The sequence below is a fragment of the Gossypium hirsutum genome, chromosome A13 (assembly GCF_007990345.1).
Source record: "Gossypium hirsutum isolate 1008001.06 chromosome A13, Gossypium_hirsutum_v2.1, whole genome shotgun sequence".
NCBI lineage: Eukaryota > Viridiplantae > Streptophyta > Magnoliopsida > Malvales > Malvaceae > Gossypium > Gossypium hirsutum.
The window spans coordinates 105,972,829-105,995,717 of record NC_053436.1 but is presented as its reverse complement, the minus strand read 5'-3'; the positions used below and the strand labels follow the sequence as shown (position 1 = coordinate 105,995,717).

The 22,889-nt window shown below is 34.6% G+C and overlaps 2 protein-coding genes and 1 pseudogene across 3 annotated transcripts; 2 read left to right on the top strand and 1 right to left on the bottom strand.

Moving 5' to 3' along the window:
* The first annotated feature begins 3,031 nt into the window (after window positions 1-3,031).
* Window positions 3,032-10,396, top strand: LOC107893437 (leucine aminopeptidase 1). Of its 2 annotated transcripts, XM_016818422.2 has the most exons (11): window positions 3,032-3,292; window positions 3,395-3,464; window positions 3,730-4,144; window positions 4,236-4,430; window positions 4,653-4,878; window positions 8,642-8,768; window positions 8,925-9,020; window positions 9,173-9,250; window positions 9,374-9,434; window positions 9,748-9,935; window positions 10,050-10,396. In XM_016818422.2, exons 2-11 carry the CDS (start codon window positions 3,414-3,416, stop codon window positions 10,179-10,181), a joined length of 1,569 nt encoding a protein of 522 aa, XP_016673911.2. In that variant the 5' UTR covers window positions 3,032-3,292; window positions 3,395-3,413; the 3' UTR covers window positions 10,182-10,396. The 2 variants fall into 2 exon arrangements, with proteins under 2 accessions (XP_016673911.2, XP_016673910.2); XM_016818421.2 differs by having other exon boundaries at window positions 3,032-3,464.
* A 715-nt stretch (window positions 10,397-11,111) lies between these two features.
* Window positions 11,112-15,253, top strand: LOC107893436 (transmembrane 9 superfamily member 10-like; annotated as a pseudogene).
* A 260-nt stretch (window positions 15,254-15,513) lies between these two features.
* On the bottom strand, window positions 15,514-21,668 carry LOC107893439 (probable cyclic nucleotide-gated ion channel 5). Its single transcript, XM_016818424.2, has 8 exons — window positions 21,484-21,668; window positions 20,183-20,269; window positions 19,456-20,038; window positions 18,516-18,728; window positions 18,008-18,324; window positions 17,177-17,288; window positions 16,816-17,052; window positions 15,514-16,375 (listed from the first exon to the last, which is right to left on the bottom strand). Exons 2-8 carry the CDS (start codon window positions 20,239-20,241, stop codon window positions 15,665-15,667), a joined length of 2,232 nt encoding a protein of 743 aa, XP_016673913.2. The 5' UTR covers window positions 20,242-20,269; window positions 21,484-21,668; the 3' UTR covers window positions 15,514-15,664.
* Window positions 21,669-22,889: the final 1,221 nt, after the last annotated feature.

Genomic DNA, 22,889 nt, shown 5'->3' with positions numbered 1-22,889 from the left:
TATAATTCAAGTTACATGAACTTACCTCGATACTTGTTCGTATACAAAAATCTACTAATCCCAAACTTTCTCCTTTTCTCGATCTAGCTTTGTATTTGAAATTTCTGGATCTAAATAAATAAATTTAATTATCAATTTAATACATTTCATGTTCATATGCAACATTCTCTATAATTCCATTATTATTTATAGTTCATTTAAAGCTGTCTACTTGAGTCATAGTCACTTAATTATTTTTTTCTTGAGCTACAGAACTCCAAATTAGGATCCGCTAATTTTTTCTGAAACTACACTCACATATATTCTTACCATTAAATTTTCAGAATTTTTGGTTTAGCCAATAAGTACAGTTTATTCTTTAAAGTCACCCCTGTTCTGCTATCTGACAGTTCTGACCCTTCTTCACTAAAAATTAATTATCTCTTCATACAGGATTCAGATGATGTTATCGTTTGTTTCCCTTGAAAATAGACTTATTCAGGATTATAAAAATATAAATTTAAGCCCATAATTATTTTTCTTAAATTTTTTATGATTTTTCAAATTCAAAACAGGGGAACCCGAGTTCATTCTGATCTTGTCTTACAAAATTTATTATATCTCATGATTTACAATTTTATTGCTTACACCGTTTCTTCTATGAGAAACTAGACTCAATAAGATTTAATTCCATATTTTTTTCATCTTCTAATTCGATTTATAAAATTTATGGTGATTTTTCAAAGTTAGCCTACTGCTGCTGTCTAAAATTGTTTTAGTGCAAACTGTTTATTACCATTTTTCCCCTAAGCTTTTAATAAATGATAATTTCATCCCTACTCAATTAGCCTCTCAATTGAGCTGATTTTTCTCAATTAACACTTTATTCTATCACTTTAAACTACTTTACAACCTTTGGAAATCATAATTTCAGCACTAGACTTTAATTACAAACATTTTCATAATTAGGTCCTAAAAATCAATTCCTATTGAAATTACCTAATAAAATCATCTCATAAACAAATTAAAGCTTCAATTTCATTCTATTTCATCATAAAATTACAGAACTCAACCATGGTGACTTTCAATTTTATCTATGAAATCAAAAACTAATGAATTTAATAGTAGGACCTAGTTGTAAAAGTCTTAGAAACAAAAAAATTACAAGAAATAGGCAAGGATTAACTCAATTGGTGCAAAAATTATGAAATATCAGCTTAAATAACCGCTCCTATGGCATTTTGGCTGATGAGAATGAAGAAAAATGAAGAAAAATCTAGATATTTCCTATTTAGTCCTATCTTTATTTAGTTAATTATGTAATATTCCAATTTTGCCCTTAAATCATTAATTTTCCTGCTGATTTCATGCTCTTTCCGTCCAGCCCAAATAAATTTTTGGTCTAATTTCATTTTAAATCCTTTCTCATTAGACACTTAAGCTATTTAATCATTCTAGCAACTTTTATACCTTTTCCAATTTAGTCCTTTTTATTTAATTGACTACCCAAACATTAAAATTTTCTGACGAAATTTTAATACCACATCACTAACATTTCATAAATATTTATAAAAATATTTCCGACTCGGTTTTATGAGATCGAGATCTCGATACCTTATTTTTACCCAATTTCTTCAATAATTTTTTTCTAACTAACCACTAAATCGGTAAAATTTTTCTATCGATATTTTCATACGATTTTCCTATTATATTAATATTCATGCAATAATTTTTTAAAATAATTTCTCTTTAAATCGGATTTGTGGTTACAAAATCACTGTTCCGATAACTTTGAATTTAGACTATTACGAATACCTTTTGTGAAAGTGATGTGAATAGAATCCTCCAAATTTCTTTAGCAGCAGAAAAAGACTTGAGTCTACCTCAAAAAGGTGAAATCGCTATTACAGTCACTATGCCTACACTAATTTATACAATAGAACTAAGCTCTTAGAAGGCTAATCTAATGTCAACAGTAGGAAGGCTCACTCTTTTACCCTCATCCATCCTAGGACTACACTCTTACTGACTTATACTATATATGCAATGCATGTTATATCTATAACCAGGGTTGTTTGAACCAGAGCGGATAGTCGAATTAGGAACCGATCAGGAGAGTAATTCAAAAAGTGACTTTGAACCAACTAAATCGAAAACAGGTTGAACCAAGTTTTTTTTATTTAAATTTTTGATTTTTTACTAGTTTTTTAATTGGATCGATGAATCGGTGACCTGAAAACAATCATTAGAATCGACACGACATCGAAGATAGCATCAAGAGTGGAAGAGTCAAGGTCAAAACATCACCTCTAGACATTGACCATGATAGCCACCAAGGCAGAACCTAATGCAATGGCACCAGCGACCATCGAAACTCAAGTCTAGCGGGGGATCAAAGAGACATTGACATCTAACCATGAATGATTCAAGCTTCACAAAGCAAGAGAGGTACATGAAGAAAACAAAGAGAAAAAAAAACCGAGTCATTCAAGGTAAAGCTTCATTGACCATCAAAGACAATAATTGAGAGAGGTTAAAACAACCCGTGAAAACACATGACATTGCCTTTCTCTGGCAATCGATGGCAAATCATAAGACAAAATTAATGTGGCAAGAATAAGAAAATATATTTTTACCTCATGTTAATGTGAAATTGTTAGGTCTCACTATCAGGGGCAAAGCCAGGGGGGCTGGCATGGGTCTCGGCCTCCCTAAAATGTAAAATTATATTTTTAGGCCCTTAAAATTTTTTAAAAATTTTAAATTAGTAAAGATAAAATTACACTTTGGCTCCCTTAAAATTATAAAAATTCAATTTATTCCTTTACAAATTATAAAAATATAAACTATAGAAAATTAAAATTTCATCCGACCCCCTAAAAAATTTTTCTAGCTTCGCCCCTAATCACGTTATTATTAATCGTTAATATTAAGGTAACATATTTTAATAATATTATTCAATTACATAAAAAAAACCCCAAATTATCTTATACAGATTAAATTTAAAAAAAAAGTTTATTTGATTGGAGTGGGATTCTGGGCTTACTGGGCGAGCCACTTGGCCCCGAGCAATCAGTAATATCGATGAGATAAGAATGAGAAACCCAAGATAATCCAAAGCGTGGAAATGATGATTATCATGCCATGTCCTACAGTTCCATGTCATTCTCAATACACCCATCATTGTCACTGCCTAAATGCTTTAGCTTTTTGACAAGTTTCGTTATACTTACAAAAATTGCCGTCTTTTCTACACTAAAATAGATGCTCGCCACTGTTGCGTCTTTGGCTACTTGTCTTGTAGTTTAATCTGGTTTCTCTCTCGTCTCCTCCTATTTATTTGATCTTCGGCTACTTACAGACTTACAGTCTTCATCTGGGCTTTTAGATTTTTTTTCTTTTGTTTTTTTGGCAGTTGTTCCTTTGTATTATTCATGGCACACACTCTTGGTCTTACTCAACCAGCAAACATAGAACTCCCCAAGGTGAACGCCCCATTTTTTGATTGACTTTTTGGGTTTAGATTTAATTTTTTAATATTGAAAATTCTGACATTTCGCTAACGGGGATAATTTATATTTATCGATTGTTTGGATTTTTTTTTTCAAACTTTGGTCATGGATTGGTTCTTTAAAGGGTCTCTAAAAGTTGATATTTTGATGTGCATATCATTGGATTGATGAGTACAGACTTGAATTTAAATTAGCTAAAAAAAATTGTCAGTCTAATGTTTGTGAAAATGCTTGAAAGATCTCTTTTGCTGCAAAAGAGATCGATGTGGCAGAATGGAAAGGGGACTTACTTGCAGTTGGGGTCACTGAAAAAGACATGACCAAAGATGAAAACTCCAAGTTCCAAAACCCAATTTTGAAAAAATTAGATGGCCTGTTGGGTAGTCTCTTAGCTGAGGCCTCTTTTGAGGAGGATTTCACTGGGAAAGCTGGCCAGTCCTTGGTTCATAGACTTCCAGGCCTTGGCTCCAAAAGGGTTGGTTTGTTTGGCCTTGGTCAGTCAGCTTCATCGCCAGCTGCTTTTCATGGTCTTGGTGAGGCTGTTGCTGCAGCTGCAAAGACTGCTCAAGCCAGTAGTGCCGCCGTCATCCTTGCCTCTTCAGAATGTCCTTCCGTCATGTCGAAGGGCAACACTGCTGCAGCTATTGTATCTGGTAATGCTCTTATGATTACTTAGTATCATGATCAATGTTCTTATTCCGAAGTTTGAAGTTTATCTTAGTTGAATGGTTTGGTTTTCGATAGGGACGGTGCTGGGATTATATGAAGATAATAGATACAAATCTGAGTCAAAGAAACCACAGCTTAAATCTCTGGATATTCTTGGTCTTGGAACTGGACCAGAGATAGAGAAGAAGATCAAGTATGCTGAAGTTGTTTCTTGTGCTATAATATTTGGAAGAGAGCTTGTGAATTCACCAGCCAACGTACTTACCCCTGGTTCGTACGAGCACTATTCTTGTATTTTTTTTTTCCAATATTCCTTTCTTTTTTGCATTTAATTGTAAGGAAGATTATTGTTTAATTTTATGTCTGAAGGTGTAATTAGAAGGCTGAATTTCTAACTTGTCAATGACAGTGAGTATATTATTTAGATGGGGCAATAAAAAGGAGAGAAAATTTGTAATTTCTTTGAACCAATGTGTCTGTTTATGCTTGCAGCTGCATTAGCCGCAGAGGCTTCAAAGATTGCTTCACTGTACAGTGATGTTCTGTCTGCAAACATCTTGACCGAAGAGCAATGCAGGGAATTGAAGATGGGATCTTATCTTGGAGTTGCTGCAGCATCTGCAAATCCTCCTCATTTTATTCATTTATGCTACAAACCACCAAGCGGACCTGTTAAAACCAAGTTAGCATTAGTTGGAAAAGGGTTGACTTTCGACAGGTAATTTCATAAATAATTACATTAACATATTCTAACAAGCGTGTTGCGGAAGCGACGATAATATTAATAACAATATTATCAGAAATATTTAGATAATTATTATGCCAACAATTATACTAAGAAAATTCCCAGTTAAATTGGAGGGGTCACAATGGTCCCGCTTAAAACCCAACAACTAGACAGAACTCACTTAGATATTTATAGCAATAATAACTAAATAAATATAACCAACATAAAGCTATTAAATAAAAGCAAACAAATAAGAAATAAAATACCAGAGTTTTAACGAGGTTCGGCCAATTTAGCTTACGTCCTCGGACACTACCAAATTAATATTTCCTCTAGAAATATTACAAAGGAGAAGATTTTGGATAATACAACCAAAGGGGGAGGGGTTCTATATATAACAAACCAAACCCCCTCCATTTCTATCTTTTCCTAATGTGGGATATTGCCAATATTCAACAAATCTCCACCTTGGCGATATTCCACATCTTCGAACATCTTCTCATAACACAAACTTCAATAGTGTCTTCAATTTTGCAACCAATCGCCTTCTTCCCTTTTGGTAGTTGTGCCAGCTTCCACATCTTGTTTTTCTCTAGAGATTGCATTTCCTCTTCCATTGCACCTAACCATCTATAATTCTCTAAACTCTGAATGGCTTCGGTGTAAGTGGATGGAATATTATCAACAACTGGAAGTGCATAAGCTACCATGTCAGTGAAACGAGCAGGTTTCTGAATTTCTCGTCTCTGCCTTCTGACTGCAATTGGCTCTGATTGCTGTTGAGGTTCTTGGGTAGAAACCTCTTCCTCATCTGACTCTGCATCTGCCAATGAAGAATCACTAGTGGTACCTTTTGCTGGAATTACCACACTCTGCTCAAACTCCACCTGCTGCGGAGTACACTCCACCTGCTGCGAAGTACTACTCACTCCTTCTGGATTTACCTTATTCAACATGGCAGATTCATGAAAGGTAACATCCCTACTGATTATCGTCTTCTTTGCCTCTAGACACCACAAACGATATCCCTTAACACCAGCATTGAAGCCCATGAATAGAGCCTTCTTTGCTCTTGGATCTAACTTTGATTCTTTCACATGATAATATGCAATAGAACCAAAAATGCGCAAGGTGTCATAATCAGTAGCAGGTTTTCCATACCATTTCTCCAAAGGAGTCTTGCCATTTATAGCAGATGATGGCAAATGATTGATGAGATGTTGAGCGTACGTCACAGCCTCAGTCCAAAACTTTCTATCTAATCCAGCATTAGATAACATACATCGAACTTTCTCCACAAGCGTTCGATTCATACGCTCTGCCACCCCATTCTGTTGCGGTGTTCCACCTACGGTGAAGTGCCTTACTATGCCACAATCTTGGCATATCTTCAGGAAAGGATCGCTTTTATATTCTCCACCGTTGTCTGATCGGAGAACCTTAATCTTCCTTCCTGTCTGATTTTCAACTTTAGTTTTCCACTTAAGGAAAACTTCAAGCACCTCATCTTTGTTCTTCATAGGAAACACCCAAACTCGTCTGGAAAAATCATCAATAAAGGTGACAAAATAACGTCTTCCTCCAAGTGATGGAGTCTTGGACGGTCCCCATACATCAGAATGCACATAATCCAGAATACCTTTAGTATTGTGAATCCCAGTGCCAAATTTCACCCTTCGTTGTTTTCCCAGAACACAATGCTCGCAAAATTCAAGTTTGCAAGTCTTTGTACCTTTCAATAATCCTTGCTTGGCTAGAGTTTGCAAGGATTTTTCACCAGCATGGCCCAAACGCATATGCCACAGCTGTGTTGCCTCAGCGTCCTTCTTGGTACTCGTAATTGCTGCTGCTGTTGTCCCGACCACTGTACTACCTTGGTAGTAATACAGATTGTTCTTTCTTATGCCTTTCAACATCACCAATGCTCCTGAAGTTGCTTTAAGAACTCCATCTCGTATTGTCACAACTAGGCCTTTAGATTCTAACGACCCCAAAGAGATGAGATTCTTCTTCAACTTTGGGACATATCGTACATCCCGCAAAATTCTAGTAGATCCATCATGACTCCTCAGTTTAATTGAACCTATCCCGGCTATTTTACATGTGTTATCATTACCCATGTAAACAACCCCTTCATCTAGTTTTTGAAATTCAAAGAACCATTCCCGAATGGGACACATATGATAGGAACAACCAGAATCCATGATCCACTCATCTGCATATAATGTTGAAGATGTCATACTAAGAGAAAAGTCTGACTCTGCTTCACTATTGCATTCTGCAACATTTGCATCTTGCGGAGTCTTCCCTTTTTTCTTCAATTTTGGACAATCTTTCTTCCAATGTCCTTTTTCTTTGCAAAAAGAACATTCATCTTTGGCAACAGCTCGACCTTTGGACTTTCTTCTCTTCCCCTTAGACTGACTTTGCTGACGACCTCTTGTTACCAATGCTTCCACTGCTGCTTCACTTGAACCTTTCAACTTATCCTTTCGGCGTAGTTCATAGCTATACAATGCAGCAGTTACTTCATTGAAAGTTACTTCCGATTTTCCATGAAGTAGAGTAGTTTCAAGGTACTCAAACTCCTCAGGAAGCGATCCCAACAACATTAACGCCAAGTCTTCGTCTTCAAAAGTTACATCCAAATTCAACAAATCAGCCACCAGCTGATTAAAATTGGTAATGTGCTCGTTCATCGTGGTACCAGGAACATAACTGAAACGAAACAGTCTTTTCTTCATATGTAACTTATTTTGACTGTTCTTCTTCAGAAATTTCTCCTCCAATGCTTTCCACAATTTACTTGCAGAAGTCTCTTTACTGAATGTATACTTCTGCTCTCTGGAAAGACATGATCGAATTGTACCACATGCCAATCGGTTGATGGTCTTCCATTCTTTATCATCAACCCCTTCTGGTTTTTCTTCCTCAATGGCAATATCTAGACCCTGTTGAAAGAGGGCATCTAGAAGCTCACTTTGCCACATGCCGAAATGACCTGTTCCATCAAAAATTTCCACTACAAATCTCGTATTTGCAGTTCCAATCCTCGGCAAAATGTACGAAGTGGAAGTTGTTGATATGGATGGTTTTTCTTCTGTCATTTTTGCCATAGCTTCTACTTAATAGCCACCAAATGCAGAATACCCACAAGCTTTAGGAAATGTTTCTGATGTGTAAGATCAGACTAAGCTGCAAACACAGAGCATACTACAAAACCTTGGCTCGGATACCAATTGTTGCGGAAGCGACGATAATATTAATAACAATATTATCAGAAATATTTAGATAATTATTATGCCAACAATTATACTAAGAAAATTCCCAGTTAAATTGGAGGGGTCACAATGGTCCCGCTTAAAACCCAACAACTAGACAGAACTCACTTAGATATTTATAGCAATAATAACTAAATAAATATAACCAACATAAAGCTATTAAATAAAAGCAAACAAATAAGAAATAAAATACCAGAGTTTTAACGAGGTTCGGCCAATTTAGCTTACGTCCTCGGACACTACCAAATTAATATTTCCTCTAGAAATATTACAAAGGAGAAGATTTTGGGATGATACAACCAAAGGGGGAGGGGTTCTATATATAACAAACCAAACCCCCTCCCTTTCTATCTTTTCCTAATGTGGGATATTGCCAATATTCAACAAGGCGAATATTTTATGATTCAGTTACCATAGGAACTATCCAGCAATGTATTGTTCAGGTTTTGACTACTTGTCTTAAATGTTCTTAGTGGTGGCTACAATATCAAGACTGGACCTGGTTCCTCGATCGAAACCATGAAAGTAGACATGGGAGGTTCGGCAGCTGTTTTTGGTGCAGCAAAAGCCCTTGGACAAATCAAACCTTCTGGAGTAGAGGTAATTTATTTGCTTGCTCTCATTTTACTATTGTTGCTCTCCATCTCTGTGCAATCTTTTCTTATTGTGTTTTATATGTTAGTTTATGTTTGTTTACTTCTTCTGATTTCTGCATCAAATCTAGTCTTTCACTTCATAAATTGTCCTAATACGCAGGTTCATTTTATTGTTGCATCTTGTGAAAACATGATAAGTGGAAAGGGTATGAGGCCTGGAGATATTGTCACAGCTTCAAATGGAAAGACAATTGAGGTATAGTTTGTTCTATTCTAGCCAAAAAAAAAAAAAAAAAAAAAAGAAAATCGAGGTATACATGAAATATATATGGTATTGTGACATTCATAGTTGGGTTCTTTCTTCGTTGTCTTTAATAAATTACTTGTTGCCCACTATGCTGATTGCAGGTTAATAACACTGATGCAGAAGGTAGGCTTACACTAGCAGATGCTTTGGTTTATGCTTGCAACCAAGGTGTTGAGAAGGTAAAGCCGAAAACCAGATATCGTAAATTTGTGATTAGAGTTGTAAACTTGGTAGTTTCAATTGCTTATTTTGTATAGATAATCAGATTTCCATTTTTCAAGTCTGGTTGACTAATTTTGCAGATAGTTGACCTGGCAACACTAACCGGGGCTTGTGTTGTTGCTCTTGGACCCTCAATTGCAGGTATATACTTGACATATGAATTTTACAATCCCTGGAAAACAGTTTTTCGAACTTAGCTTTGGTTAATTTCGGAAGCAGGTTTATGATCATTTTCTGGATGACAATTAAGTTCGGAGAAACAACAGGCAATCTGAATGTTTAAACATTTAAAGTTGGCACTTCAATATAACAATTTTTTTCTTTCCATTTAAAGTGTTTTCCTTATTCATAGTTGGTTCGAAAGGCAAGCAGTCATCGTTTCATTGATTGTTACTCAATTATTGAAAGTGTGTACTGTCTCACCATTGCCAATTTATTGGAAAATTTTCTTTAGGCGTCTTCACACCCGATGATGATCTAGCAAAGGAGTTATTTCAAGCTTCAGAGGCTAGTGGTGAGAAACTTTGGAGGATGCCATTAGAGGAAAGCTATTGGGAATCAATGAAATCAGGAGTTGCTGATATGGTAAATACCGGCGGTCGTCAAGGCGGTGCTATCAATGCAGCTCTGTTCTTGAAACAAGTATGTCAATTTTACTGTCTGTATATTTTTACGCATTCAAACTATAGATATTGTAATGTCCACGGTCGAACCATGTTGCAGAACTTCATTGTTGTTGGAACTATGATTTTGCAGTTTGTTGATGAAAAAGTAAAGTGGATGCACATTGACATGGCTGGGCCTGTCTTGAATGATAAGAAGCATGTGGCAACTGGATTTGGCATCTCAACTTTGGTGGAATGGGTTCTGAAGAACTCTTCTTCTTAAATGAAAGCTTGGAACATGCTCTGTCGTGACGGTGGCAGACCGAAAAAGGAGAACAACCTGTTCGAGGTTGTTGGGTTCTGTAAGATCTGTCTCATGAATAAGAAGCTTGTTGTTGGAATACTGCTCTGTTTTCCTTTGCTTTTTGTAGCTTGTTCCTACAATGTTATAACTACATAAAGCTTTTTTACCTATAAATATCTTTCCTTCTCATGTTTTATGGTGATTGTGTTCTAACTATATTATATATATATATCAGGATATTTGGGTAACTTAGGAAAGAATAAAGGGTTAAAATTTTTTTTAAGTTAGGTGTTTCAACTTGACTATTATTCTCATATTAGGACTTAAACATTTCTTTTATCTACCAGTACTTGATATTTTCTTGAAAATTTTAGAGTTTGAGCCTCAACGTGGAAATAATTATCAAATTTAGGTCTTAATATAGAACAATTGTCAAACTCAGGGACTAAGTTAGATAAAAAAAAATTTAAGTTTCAATATGAGAATAATTACCAAATTCAAGTCTTAACCAGGGATTTAACCAAAAAATAAAAGGATAATTTATCCTATGAAACACTTGGAACTCAAATGAATTTATTTCTCCTAGAAGGAAGTAGAAATAGAAAAAATAATTAAAGATAGTTAAAAATGTGATTACTAGGAATACTTATAATTATGGGAAAATGTTGCTAAAATATTAAGAAAGTTACATTAAGACAAGTCACATTGGTTCATTAATTATTTTCCAGAAAGTTCTCTTAATAAAAATTAGTTCATTATTAACAATTTAATCTATTTATTTTATGTAAAAATAGATTAATACATTCATTTTAAACTTAAATTTAAAATAAGTTTTAAATATTTAATATGTATGTAAATTAGAATATAAATTAAAATATAATTTGATAACACTTAAAACAAATTTAAAATATTATATAAAAATAATATAAATAAATAATAAGAAAAAAAAATCATTTTGTCTCAAAAGCAAATAAATAAATAACCATGATGATGGGGAATCTATAATTTGGTGACCAAAATATAATTTATACACTATATAAATGATTAAACTTATATTCACCATTAAAAAATTTACCCCTAGAATACTTAAGGCTAGGCTTAATCCAAGCAAAATCTAATCTAATTTTCTTTTAATAATTTCATTATAGATTCTAGTTATATTTTTTTTGACGCAATACCTAAAATTATTTATAGCTTCTCTAAGGGTGAAGCCAGAATAATATTTTAGAAGGGCCGAATGAAGTTTTAATTTTTTATAATTTATATTTTTATAATTTTAGAGGAGATTAAAGTGAAATTTTACCTTTACTAATTTAAAATTTTAAAAAAAATTAGAAAATCTAAATGACAATTTAATTTTAAAGAAAAGTAAAATATGACCGCATAATTTTTAAAAGTACAAATTTTATAAAAAAAAGTAAGTGATAAAGCTTTTGTAAAAGCTTTGAAAACCTAATAATCAATATTTTTACGATATTCATTTTTCTTTAAACTATGTCACATAATATTTAACATCTCATTTAGCGGGTTAAATTAATCATCTTGATAATGGAAGGACCTTATTGATATAAGCTGAATGGTTTGGGATATAATTATAATGGCCATTTAAAGTGAAAGTTAGAATTTGAGTGTGTATAGTGCAATCAACCCTACCATAACACGTAACACATGTAAAACCATCAGAGTCGATTTCATCAAAAATCGAGACCGTACATAGGAAAAAAAGAAGCAAAACATGGTTCGTGGGTGCCAATGGAGGAGAAAGCTTCCCTTCATCAACATATATATATAGTCGTTTCTCTTTTCCTCTCATTCTTCCTAACAAACTACCTCCTTTATTTTCTTTCTCCATTTTTCCCTTCCTTTTTTTGGTCCCAAACAAAGACCAAGAAAATATTCAACTCCATAAACACCACCATCGTGTCTTTTCAATAGGGAAAAAACTGGTATTAATCCAGGCTATCTGATTAAGATCCATAAAAAGGAAATTAAAATCATGGCAGGTCGTTGTTTTCACGTTGCATGGATCTTCTTCTCCTTGTTTTATCTCTTCTTCCTTCCTTCGCATTGCTTCTACCTCCCTGGTGTTGCCCCTGAAGATTTCAAAACGGTCAGTTACTTTCTTCATATGCATGCATGCATGTCAATGTTGATTGATGCATCATCTTCATTATAATGTGTTTTTGGATCTTTGGGTCGACTTTGATTTTCCATTCTGTTATTGGGTTTTATTCAGATCTGCGTTTTATGATCTCTTGATAGTTTGTATTCCCCCCCCCCCCCCATTGTTTAAAGGATCCTAACCTTTTTCAAATTTATGTATTCTTCCATCAATGCCAGGGGGATCCATTGTTGGTGAAAGTGAATAAGATAACTTCAACTAAAACACAACTTCCTTATTCCTACTATTCGTTGCCCTATTGTCAGCCTGATCACATAGTTGACAGTGCAGAGAATCTTGGGGAAGTCCTTCGTGGTGATCGAATTGAAAACTCTCCTTACACGGTGGTGAATCCACCACTATGATTTTCTTTTACGTCTCTTTACACTCTATATCTTGGTTTTGTTTTGTTTTCAGTGATTAAAAAAAGAATCATTCTAATTTGCAGTTTATAATGAGAGAATCACGAATGTGCAATGTTGTATGTCGTAAAGTTCTTGACAAAAAAGCTACAAAAGCTTTCAAAGAGAAGATAGATGATGAATATCGTGTTAACATGTGAGGGCTCTCAAAAAAATTCCCACTTTCAGCATTATTTCTTTTGAGTAACAATGGAATGAATATGTTTTTTTATGGTTTTGTTTGTGATATAGGATTTTGGATAATCTTCCATTGGTTGTTCCTATAAGAAGGCCTGATGTTGAAAATGCTGTTGTGTACCAGCATGGTTTTCATGTTGGTCTCAAAGGGAAGTATGCTGGGGTAAATACTAGATTTATCAGCTTGTTTTTTAGATTAATTTTTATTTTTATTTTTCAATTTGATGATGCAAACATCGCTGGTTTGTTGTTGTGAATTGTAGAGCAAGGAAGAGAAACATTTCATTAACAATCACTTGGCATTTACAGTCAAGTTTCACAAGGATCCATTGGCAGAAACTGCAAGGATTGTTGGATTTGAAGTCAAGCCATTCAGGTTATTAGACTTTGTTGCCTTTAATATCTCTTATCAATGGTGTTTATTTTCTGTGTTTCTTAACAAATCATGTTGATGAATGCAGTGTTAAACATGAATACGAGGGCGAGTGGAACGCGAAGACCCGTCTTACGACCTGCGATCCCCATGCAAAACGTGCAGTAACGAGCTCTGAATCTCCACAAGAGGTTGAAGAAAAGGAGATCATATTCACATATGATGTTGAGTTCCAGGTCAGGTCATGTACCCCTATGTAAATTGCATATGTTACTCGAACATAGTCCCAATCAACATTGGTTCTTGCTACTTGTTACAATTTGACTAGTCTATTTGATGTTATTTCATTCTAATCACCTTGCTCCTAGTAATCTTGCAGGAAAGTGATATAAAGTGGGCATCTCGATGGGATACCTATCTTCTGATGGCTGATGATCAGATCCATTGGTTCTCAATTGTTAATTCTTTGATGATTGTTCTGTTCCTGTCTGCAATGGTGGCGATGATCATGTTGCGAACTCTTTATCGTGATATCTCCAAGTACAACCGACTCGAGACACAAGAAGAAGCTCAAGAGGAAACAGGGTGGAAGCTTGTCCATGGTGATGTTTTTCGGCCTCCAACAAACTTCGATTTACTCTGTGTGTATGTAGGAACAGGGGTTCAGTTTTTTGGTATGATTCTTGTTACAATGATCTTTGCTCTCCTTGGCTTCCTATCACCTTCAAATCGAGGCGGATTAATGACTGCAATGCTTCTACTCTGGGTTTTCATGGGCCTATTCGCCGGATACTCTTCGGCTCGGCTATATAAGATGTTCAAAGGAGCAAACTGGAAGAGCATCACACTCAAAACAGCTATTAAATTCCCTGCAACTGTCTTTGCCATCTTTTTTGGCTTGAATGCATTGATATGGGGTCAGAAATCCTCCGGTGCAGTACCATTCGGAACCATGTTCGCTCTCGTACTTTTATGGTTCGGCATCTCCGTCCCACTCGTGTTTGTGGGAAGTTATATTGGTTTCAAGAAACCTGTAAAAGAAGATCCGGTGAAAACTAATAAGATCCCAAGGCAAGTCCCGGACCAGCCGTGGTACTTGCACCCTGCATTTTCGATCTTGATCGGGGGCATACTTCCATTTGGTGCTGTTTTCATTGAGCTTTTTTTCATCCTAACATCAATATGGCTGCATCAATTCTATTACATATTTGGATTCCTCTTCATTGTCTTCATCATTCTTGTTGTCACTTGTGCCGAGATCACAGTTGTTCTATGCTATTTCCAGTTATGTAGTGAGGATTACCAATGGTGGTGGAGATCATACTTGACTTCCGGTTCTTCGGCACTTTACTTATTCCTCTATGCTGCCTTCTACTTCTTCACAAAGCTTGAGATCACAAAACTGGTATCCGGAATGTTGTATTTTGGCTACATGTTGATTGTGTCATACGCATTCTTCGTACTCACCGGTACAATTGGTTTCTATGCTTGCTTCTGGTTCACTAGGCTCATATACTCATCGGTGAAGATCGATTGAATTGTTTTTTGTGCGACTCAAATCAAAATTTGTGGGTTTAATTCATCATGAGGATTGCTCAAAAATCAAACCCCAAAACTGAATCAGAAATGCAGGACATTCTTTTGCTTGTGGACTTCACCAATTAAGTTTTGAATATTTTGATCATTGAAATGGTTTAATTTTATTTTTAGATTTCTCCATGGTAGTTCTTTGATTAATTTTTAGTTGTTAACTGATTCCATTACTGGTTTTGTACTAAAGAGATTATGAAGCAATCTCTTTTTCAGAAGTCATTTTTCTTTTTGTCTAGAAATCAAGGAATTGTTGTATACAGAGTTGACAGTCATGTTGTGTCATCCTGCAATTCTGTCAATAAAGAATTTTCATAATCTTCCATAATCTTCCAATAAAGAAGATGATCAATTTATATACATTGTAGCAAGAGTTCGATTACATTTTATCTCTACTACTTAAATCTGTACTACTAAAAAATAAATGAATTTTATATAAAAGATCAAAGAATAAATTGATCATTTTATTAAAAATTAAAACTTTTATCTATTTTTACTGTTAAGTACTGACGTGATTGATGATACTAACATGAATCAATCGTTTTCATTCCTTTTAAAATAAATAATATCTCATAGGGAAATGGGAACTATATGTAAATCCATAGGCATAAGAATTTAAAGCAAGCCTTTACTTACAACTGTATTTCCAAACTGGAATGTCTATGTATTGGGTATAGTGGTTTCAGATCTTCTAATCAAACGTAACAACAAATATAAAAATAACATCATGGATTACATATCAATCTGCGTCTTCAGCAGTAAAATCAGGTTCCGAAGGCTTTTGTAGTTTCACCAACTCCTTTGCGCTCTTAGCGTTCCGGTTCCGATGAATGCCACGAAGTGCGTTTGCAGCAAACTTGGAAGCTAAGAAAGTAGCACCGATGCTGTATGAACCTCCACCGCTGTTATTGCGGGTTCCATCTGATCCTCCTGCTGCTGCTTCCTCTTCTTCTTCCTTACGACGAAGCTCCTCCATGATCTTCCTCTTGGAATAACGCCGCCAAGCGGCTTGGATAAAGCAAGCTGCCCAGGTTCTCCACTGCTGTGAATGAAAACGGAATGTATGTTGTACCTGTCTACTGTGAAGACGCCTGAATTGACCGGCAACAAATTTTAATTCCTCAGCTATGAGGGCAAAAGCTTCGACCTCAGTTAAAGCCATAACTGTCCGAGTAGATGTTGGAAGGCTAGCACCTGTTTTGGGATCCAATGCCCATGTTAGAAGTTCCTCTCCACAGAAATCTCCTTCTTTCAGCAAACTGCGGTTGAAAAACCCACTCCTTCCACCATCTGTTGTTACACTCTCAAGACGGCCACGAATAATGAATAGCATCTCATCAACAGGATCCCCCTCTCGGACTATGTAGGTGCTCTCAGTAAACAGGCATGGTTTCAGCCGTTCACAAATGGCATCAAGCAATCTCTCATCCATACTCTCAAACAGAGGAACCTACAAAAATGAAAGTAGTTAGAGCGTACGATGGTGCCAAAGCAATACAATATCGGATGCCAGTCGAGAAAAGACCACAATGGAAGGATCATACAAAAAAACAGGAGGAAAAGGAAATGGAATTGAAGGAAAAATTATTAAGCCTATGTGTAAATACGGAACTGAATTGAAATCATGAAGTATAGCAAAAACAACTTCTAGAGACACACCAGATCATCCACTAAACGAAGATAGTACAACATGCTACCGATCACTTTCATATATAATACAAACAAGAGATTTATGTTATGGGGAAAACTTGTATTCCATAGGCTTCAGAACATGGATACAGAAAGACAAGTGAAAGGTAATCCATTGCACGAAAAATAAAAAAACTTGTACTACTCAGTTCTCACTACTGCTAATAAAGAAGACACCAAAACACAAAGAAAATAACTTACCCTTCTAACCAAAGCCAGACAGAGGTGCCTCTTAATATCTCTCCTCAGATCCTTTGGGAGGCTCTGGACCAAGTTCTCTTCATCAACACCGCGTGTTTCCAACCACTTGTATTGGTCATAACGCCTCACCCGTTCCCTTAAGTCCTGGGGAAGCATACGATGATGCATCCATTGTTCTGAATCACGCCTTTTAATCCTCATTTCTTCTAGCCGAATGGTGAGAGATTGAAGATAGGTCTGTTTACAACATTGAAAACAACAACAATGCCAGAACATTCTCAAATCAATTTTGCTTTCTACAGTCTCAAGTCTCAACTAACAACTGGCTAAATAAAGCTTGAGATAATATTCAAAAATCTACCTGCATGTTTCCAATCAGAAGTGCAAAGAGAATGAGTCCAAAAATGGCAAGTGCTATGGAGAATATGACTTCACCAGGATAGGTGCTAGTTTCAAGTCCCTGGCCAAGGGTACTGCAAATATATTGAAGGAAATACACAGAAGAATCTTAGGAATCAGCTGAATATAAGTCAAACACAAGCATAGAGAACATATAATAACAAGAAATTAACCGCCCCATATAAAGGATAAGTCAAAACAGTAGGCACCAAGGGCAAATAACCAAAAATCAAGTTAGGAAGCATTTAAGCATAAGGGGAGAGGCCTTTTATTTATTTCTTTATTATATAGTCTAGCAACTAAAGGCCAAAGGATTGATAAAGATGAAGATAGGAAGGTAAGACTTAAAAAAGAGTATCAAAGATAGTACAAATATAAGACTAATGTTCTGAAATGGCAACAATAACTCATAATCCATGAGTATGTGGGTACATGTGGCTTTGAGTTCTTAGGGTTCAATCAGTAGGAGTTGAATGTGTAATAGATGCTGCATTTAACATCCAAGTCCCTGTAAATAGATCACAAATAACAGAAAGTAGAACACAACCTATAGTGTATCTATTTCATATGCATTGCCAAGAAGACAAGAAAACTTTCCACACAAGTGGCGTCTTGCAAGTTCTCTTTCAAGCAATCATGATAAATGATGATTATCAATGTCTGATATGAAAGCAACTTCTTGCTACATAATAATCTAATATACAGTGCAAAATATCATATAACAGAATCCACATTTTATTTTCTTATTTTCTTATTATATTAATCAACAGTTAGAAGGAACATGATTTCCCACCTCAAATTCTGTAGACCCCACCATAAACAGTAGCAGTATTTGGAAAAGAACTTTGTTGATGAAACAATACCAGATGACAAAGCATGTGTGAAGATTCCAAAATCAAATGGAGGATTATTAATATTGTCATCAGCTGGGCACTTTTCTTTAAGAACAGTGTCTTTGGTATTATTCCATACTCCATAACCTTCCATATGCTGATTCCCGCAGTATAAGAAATTTGTATTGCATTTATCCCTACCAATATCCTTACAAGCCTTCTGCCAGCAAGTATCATTTCGTTCTACAGCTACCCAGTACCAGAATGCCCCTACTATCTGAATCATTCATCCAAAAAAAAAAAACACAGATCAAAATATAATTACACAAGTAATCATATTTGTTAAAGAACAGATTAGAGCGAAAATTGTGTCCTAGAGATCAAAAGATGGCCTAAATCAAATAAGTAGAGAACAAATAACAACAGGTTTTATTAGTGCAATAAAGATGCATATTGATAGGGACTTACATGACTACAAAGCATATATAATACCAAATAATATGCAGCTCCAGCCCAAGCAGTTTCAGCAAAGACACCTGTTGTCCTTTTCATTTCTGATGTTAAGGGTATAACTCTAAGAAATCGAGGGATATACTGAAACAAGACGATGAAAAACAAGGCCTGTTTTGTTGCTAGCACATCTGAACCATTTGAACCATGAAGAAATCGCCAAACAACAATCTGCATTTATGAACAAAATAATGAGAAAACAGCAGGTGCTTTTGATCAGCCACGTTGCAACTAGGATGTCATGCAGCAATGATAGTTCATCAACATTATTCCTAGGTAGAGTTAACTACGACTCCCTAATATGACAATGCACATATAATCTTAACTTGGACATCCATAATCAGCATATTAAGCACTTGAAGGAAAATAATATTCAACCAGATTTTCACTTAAAAAATCCTACGGATGTTATATTCACTCTGTATTTGGAATTGAGAATATTTATTTTGGCCTTGCCCTACATGCGTTCAAAGCATTACCCATGTGAATTAACAGTAGCCAAGGATGACAGAAAAAAAATGCAATGAAAAAATTACTTTTAACATAGTCCATATATACAACACAAACCATCAGTTGCTCCCGTGTTTCACACTTTAAATAACAGAATACATGCGGTAAAGAGTGTGTCAATGTGAAAGAAAAAAGAAGCATGTATACAAAGAAAGTTAATACACATAAAGCAGACAATAATGAAGCAAAACAAGAAGTAAGAATGAACAATACTACAACATCAGATGGAATAAAAATAAAATTGTGGCTCACCAAACATGGATACATGAGAAGGAAAAAAATCAATAAAGAAAGATATAATGCAAGAAACAGAGAGCTAGATGCATTAGAACAAATGATAATATGCAGCATTCTGCTATTGAATACTGAAGGAAACAACTGTTAAGACCTGTGGTAATGGAAGCACAGCAAGAAAATCAAGGAAGAAATATTGCAGCATGTATCGCTTGGCTATTCGTGCAGGATCAATCACAAGTTCACCTCGTCCAAAAACTCGAGAAGACGGTGCAATGTAAGCAGTACGGAACTGAAGAGCCATGCGGATAAGATAAAAAGCATCTATAATCGTCCGCAGAGTGGTTGCAGTGACTGCTAAACTTTTATCAATAGTGAGACACTTTTCTGGATCATTAATAACAGGAAGAAAAAAAAATAGAGGGTCCACTGATACAGCCAGAATACATGATACGAAAAATAATTTATTGCATAGCAAGAGGAATTTATCCTGAGGATCAAATATTTTCTTTTCTGATACTTTAAGATCCTCAGGAAACACGACTCGAGAAACCCCAAACCCAAGTGAGCGACCAATTGACTTAAGTCCTTCAGATCCCTTTCTGATCCCTCTCTTGAAAGATCTAGATGTTCTATTGTTTGCATGGCCAGAACGACCTAATCCCTCAATGTTAAACCCACAATTTTTCAATCCTGCAGCAGAGGGTGATGATGATCTAGAGTCCAAGTCATCCAGCCTGGAGAAAATAGAAAGAAAAACTTAAAGATGATATGTCTTCCCCTAAAATAATTTACCCAACAGCGGTAGCTATCAGCCTTAAACTCTAACCACGAGAGATAGAGAAGTGGGGAAAAGAACATTCAGAATAATGCTTTGGTACCTGACAAACTTCTCCCTTTGTCCACTCATATACTGAGCTTTATGACCACAATCAAACATTTTTTACAATAGAGTGCATAAATACATCCTGCAATCCAGCAACAACGATTCAATCAAGTGCCAAGCAATTAGAGAAGTTTCTTATGCTATCATTCATGATCCAGCAGTTAAGCAGCTACAATTCCAGAAGATAGCAAAGCAAAGAAAATTCTAAATGTTTGAACAGAATAAGGAGGAAGCACAAACCTATTTTCCCGTAAGACCAATCAAATTTATGATCGCAAGAAGTAACATAACTGCATATAATTTATGTCTGTAGTTTCTAAGAGATTTCAACGCTATAATTGGAGAAACAAATTCCCATCATTCAATCCTTTCAAGTGGAGTTCAGTTCCAGTTGAAATAATTTGGTGAATTAAATTTAAACTCAGACTCAACAAATGCTCCAAAAGACCCTAAATTTAAACATCATTCAGATGTTTAGTGTTATACACTTGTTGAAGAACTGAACTAGTCCATATTTCTCAAAATCACAAATTATCACTCTCCTTCAAAATTTCAACTAGCCATATGCCTCTACAATCGCTATTTAGAAGCTAAACATAATTTTAACAGATACGCATAATTACCAAAAGCTGAAAATTTCATCTCTTTATCTACCGATCAAGTAACAACCATAATTTCAATAAAATCTCTACCTTTCCTGATCCTTCTATCTTTACCAAGTTATTTTGCTAGAAATCGATTAAGCTAAACCTAATTGAAACCAACACACACCTCTTCTACAGTTACCAAAAGCCGCAAATTTCATCTCTTTATCTACTGATCAAATAAAAACCATAATTTCACTAAAAATCTCCACCTTTCCTAATTATTCTATTTTTAGCAAGTTAAATTGCTAGAAATCGAGCAAATTCTCTACCTATACTACTGGATCCCAATAAATGGCTGCAAAAAATAACTTGTCCTTTTCAAGTATTAACCAAGCTTCAATCTATTAAAGAATCAAATTTACTATCCTTAATTAACCGCTTAATCGAACGGAAAGTTCGCTCAAAGTAACGAACGACTAATTAGAAAGCAGAGTTGACTTCTAGATTCGAAACTCTTAGCTAAAACTTCAACTCATATAAATCATACCAACAAAAAATTGAATAAATTACAAAGAAAAAAAGAAGAAAAAGATCATAAAATTTTCAAACTATAAAGCAATTTTAAGAACTCATAAAAAAGAAAAAAAATCAGTACATAATTATAAAATTATCTAAAATAAAATTAATTAAGATGAGGAAGAAAACTTACAGAGAAATCCTTCAAATTTACTTCAAAAATGAATTAAAAGCTTCTTAATAATGTAAAAACAAAACAGATTTACAATTAAGCGCGACTGAAGAAGAAGAATGTGGGAGAAAAAACATGAAAGACAGACACGAAGATAATATTTACCGAAAAAAGGACGAAGAGAGAAAGGGAGTCAAATTGGGAAATGTCCAAATGGTCCCCTTTAGCCTTTAGTTCACCTTATTTTTATGGTTAAATTCTGGTAATAGTCCCTGTATTATGCGTAAAATGTGAAATTAGTCCCTTTAATTTGGTATTTTTAGTTACTGTACTTTTCAAATTTTAAAATTGCACCCCTCACCAAATAATAGTAATTAAATTCATTAAGTTAAAATAATAGTCGTTAAATTCATTAAGTTAATTTTTTCTATTTCCAAAATTTGGCACCGCAAACATATTATCACATTTGTAATATGGTGTAATTTATTATTTTTGCATATTACTCAAAAAAAATCAATTAATTGATTTAACTATTGTCATTTGAGTCAAAAGTAAAAATTGAAATTTTGGAATTAAAAAAGTATAGGGACTAAGAATGATACAGTTGGAGAAAAATGATTAAATCTACAATTTTACTCATTGTAGAAGATTAATAATACAATTTAATCAACCAGATTTGACTACTACCATTTGAATCAGGACTGAAAGTTTAATTTTCGAAAAGCAGTGTGGCTAAAATCAACCATATCAAAAAATATAATTAAATCTAATCAAATTAAAGTATAGGGACTAAATCTACAAATTATGCATAGTACATGGACTAATAGCATACTTTCACCTATTTTTATCGTACGAAGCAATGCTTTTAATAGAATAACACAACACAATCTTAATTACATTATAAAGCAAATAAGGTTGAGGAAAAAAATTTATTTTGAGTTAATCTTAGACAAGTGAAATTTGATTCCGAAGTTTCTGATTTTTTGTAAAGATTAATCACTTGTTATGTTCAGTTCACACTGTATATAAAATAAATTCAAATACGTTTTTAATCATTAATGGCTAGTTAACTAAGAAATACTAGTAAAAAAATGTTAACCTTTATTAATGAGAGGTGATTTGTTTCTCATATATAATTTTAAGGATATTTGGAATGATGAAAGGTGATAAATTTTTTAAAAATTTAATTAATGGAGAAAGAATGCTTACGATTAATATTATACGAGAATACGATTACTTCAAATATAAAAACCCTTAAATATTAAACAAACATTAAAATTAAATTCAGTTACTAACATTAAACCATGCACCTTCGTGCGACGGGGCCAAATATGTTGAAAAAGTAACATTTATGTTTGATGCAATACTCGTAGCCTACGTGCATGTATTGTTAACATGCAATCATCATAGCACTAACATTGTGCTGC

Coding starts and splice junctions, on each gene's coding strand:
- LOC107893437 (XM_016818422.2), top strand. CDS start 3,414: ATGGCACACACTCTTGGTCTTACTCAACCAGCAAACATAGAACTCCCC. Junction 3,465..3,729: donor CAAACATAGAACTCCCCAAG/GTGAACGCCCCA, acceptor AATGCTTGAAAG/ATCTCTTTTGCTGCAAAAGA. Junction 4,879..8,641: donor AAAGGGTTGACTTTCGACAG/GTAATTTCATAA, acceptor AAATGTTCTTAG/TGGTGGCTACAATATCAAGA.
- LOC107893439 (XM_016818424.2), bottom strand. CDS start 20,241: ATGTTTGATTGTGGTCATAAAGCTCAGTATATGAGTGGACAAAGGGAG. Junction 18,729..19,455: donor CTGTGCTTCCATTACCACAG/GTCTTAACAGTT, acceptor TCATAAATGCAG/ATTGTTGTTTGGCGATTTCT. Junction 18,325..18,515: donor TATATATGCTTTGTAGTCAT/GTAAGTCCCTAT, acceptor TGAATGATTCAG/ATAGTAGGGGCATTCTGGTA.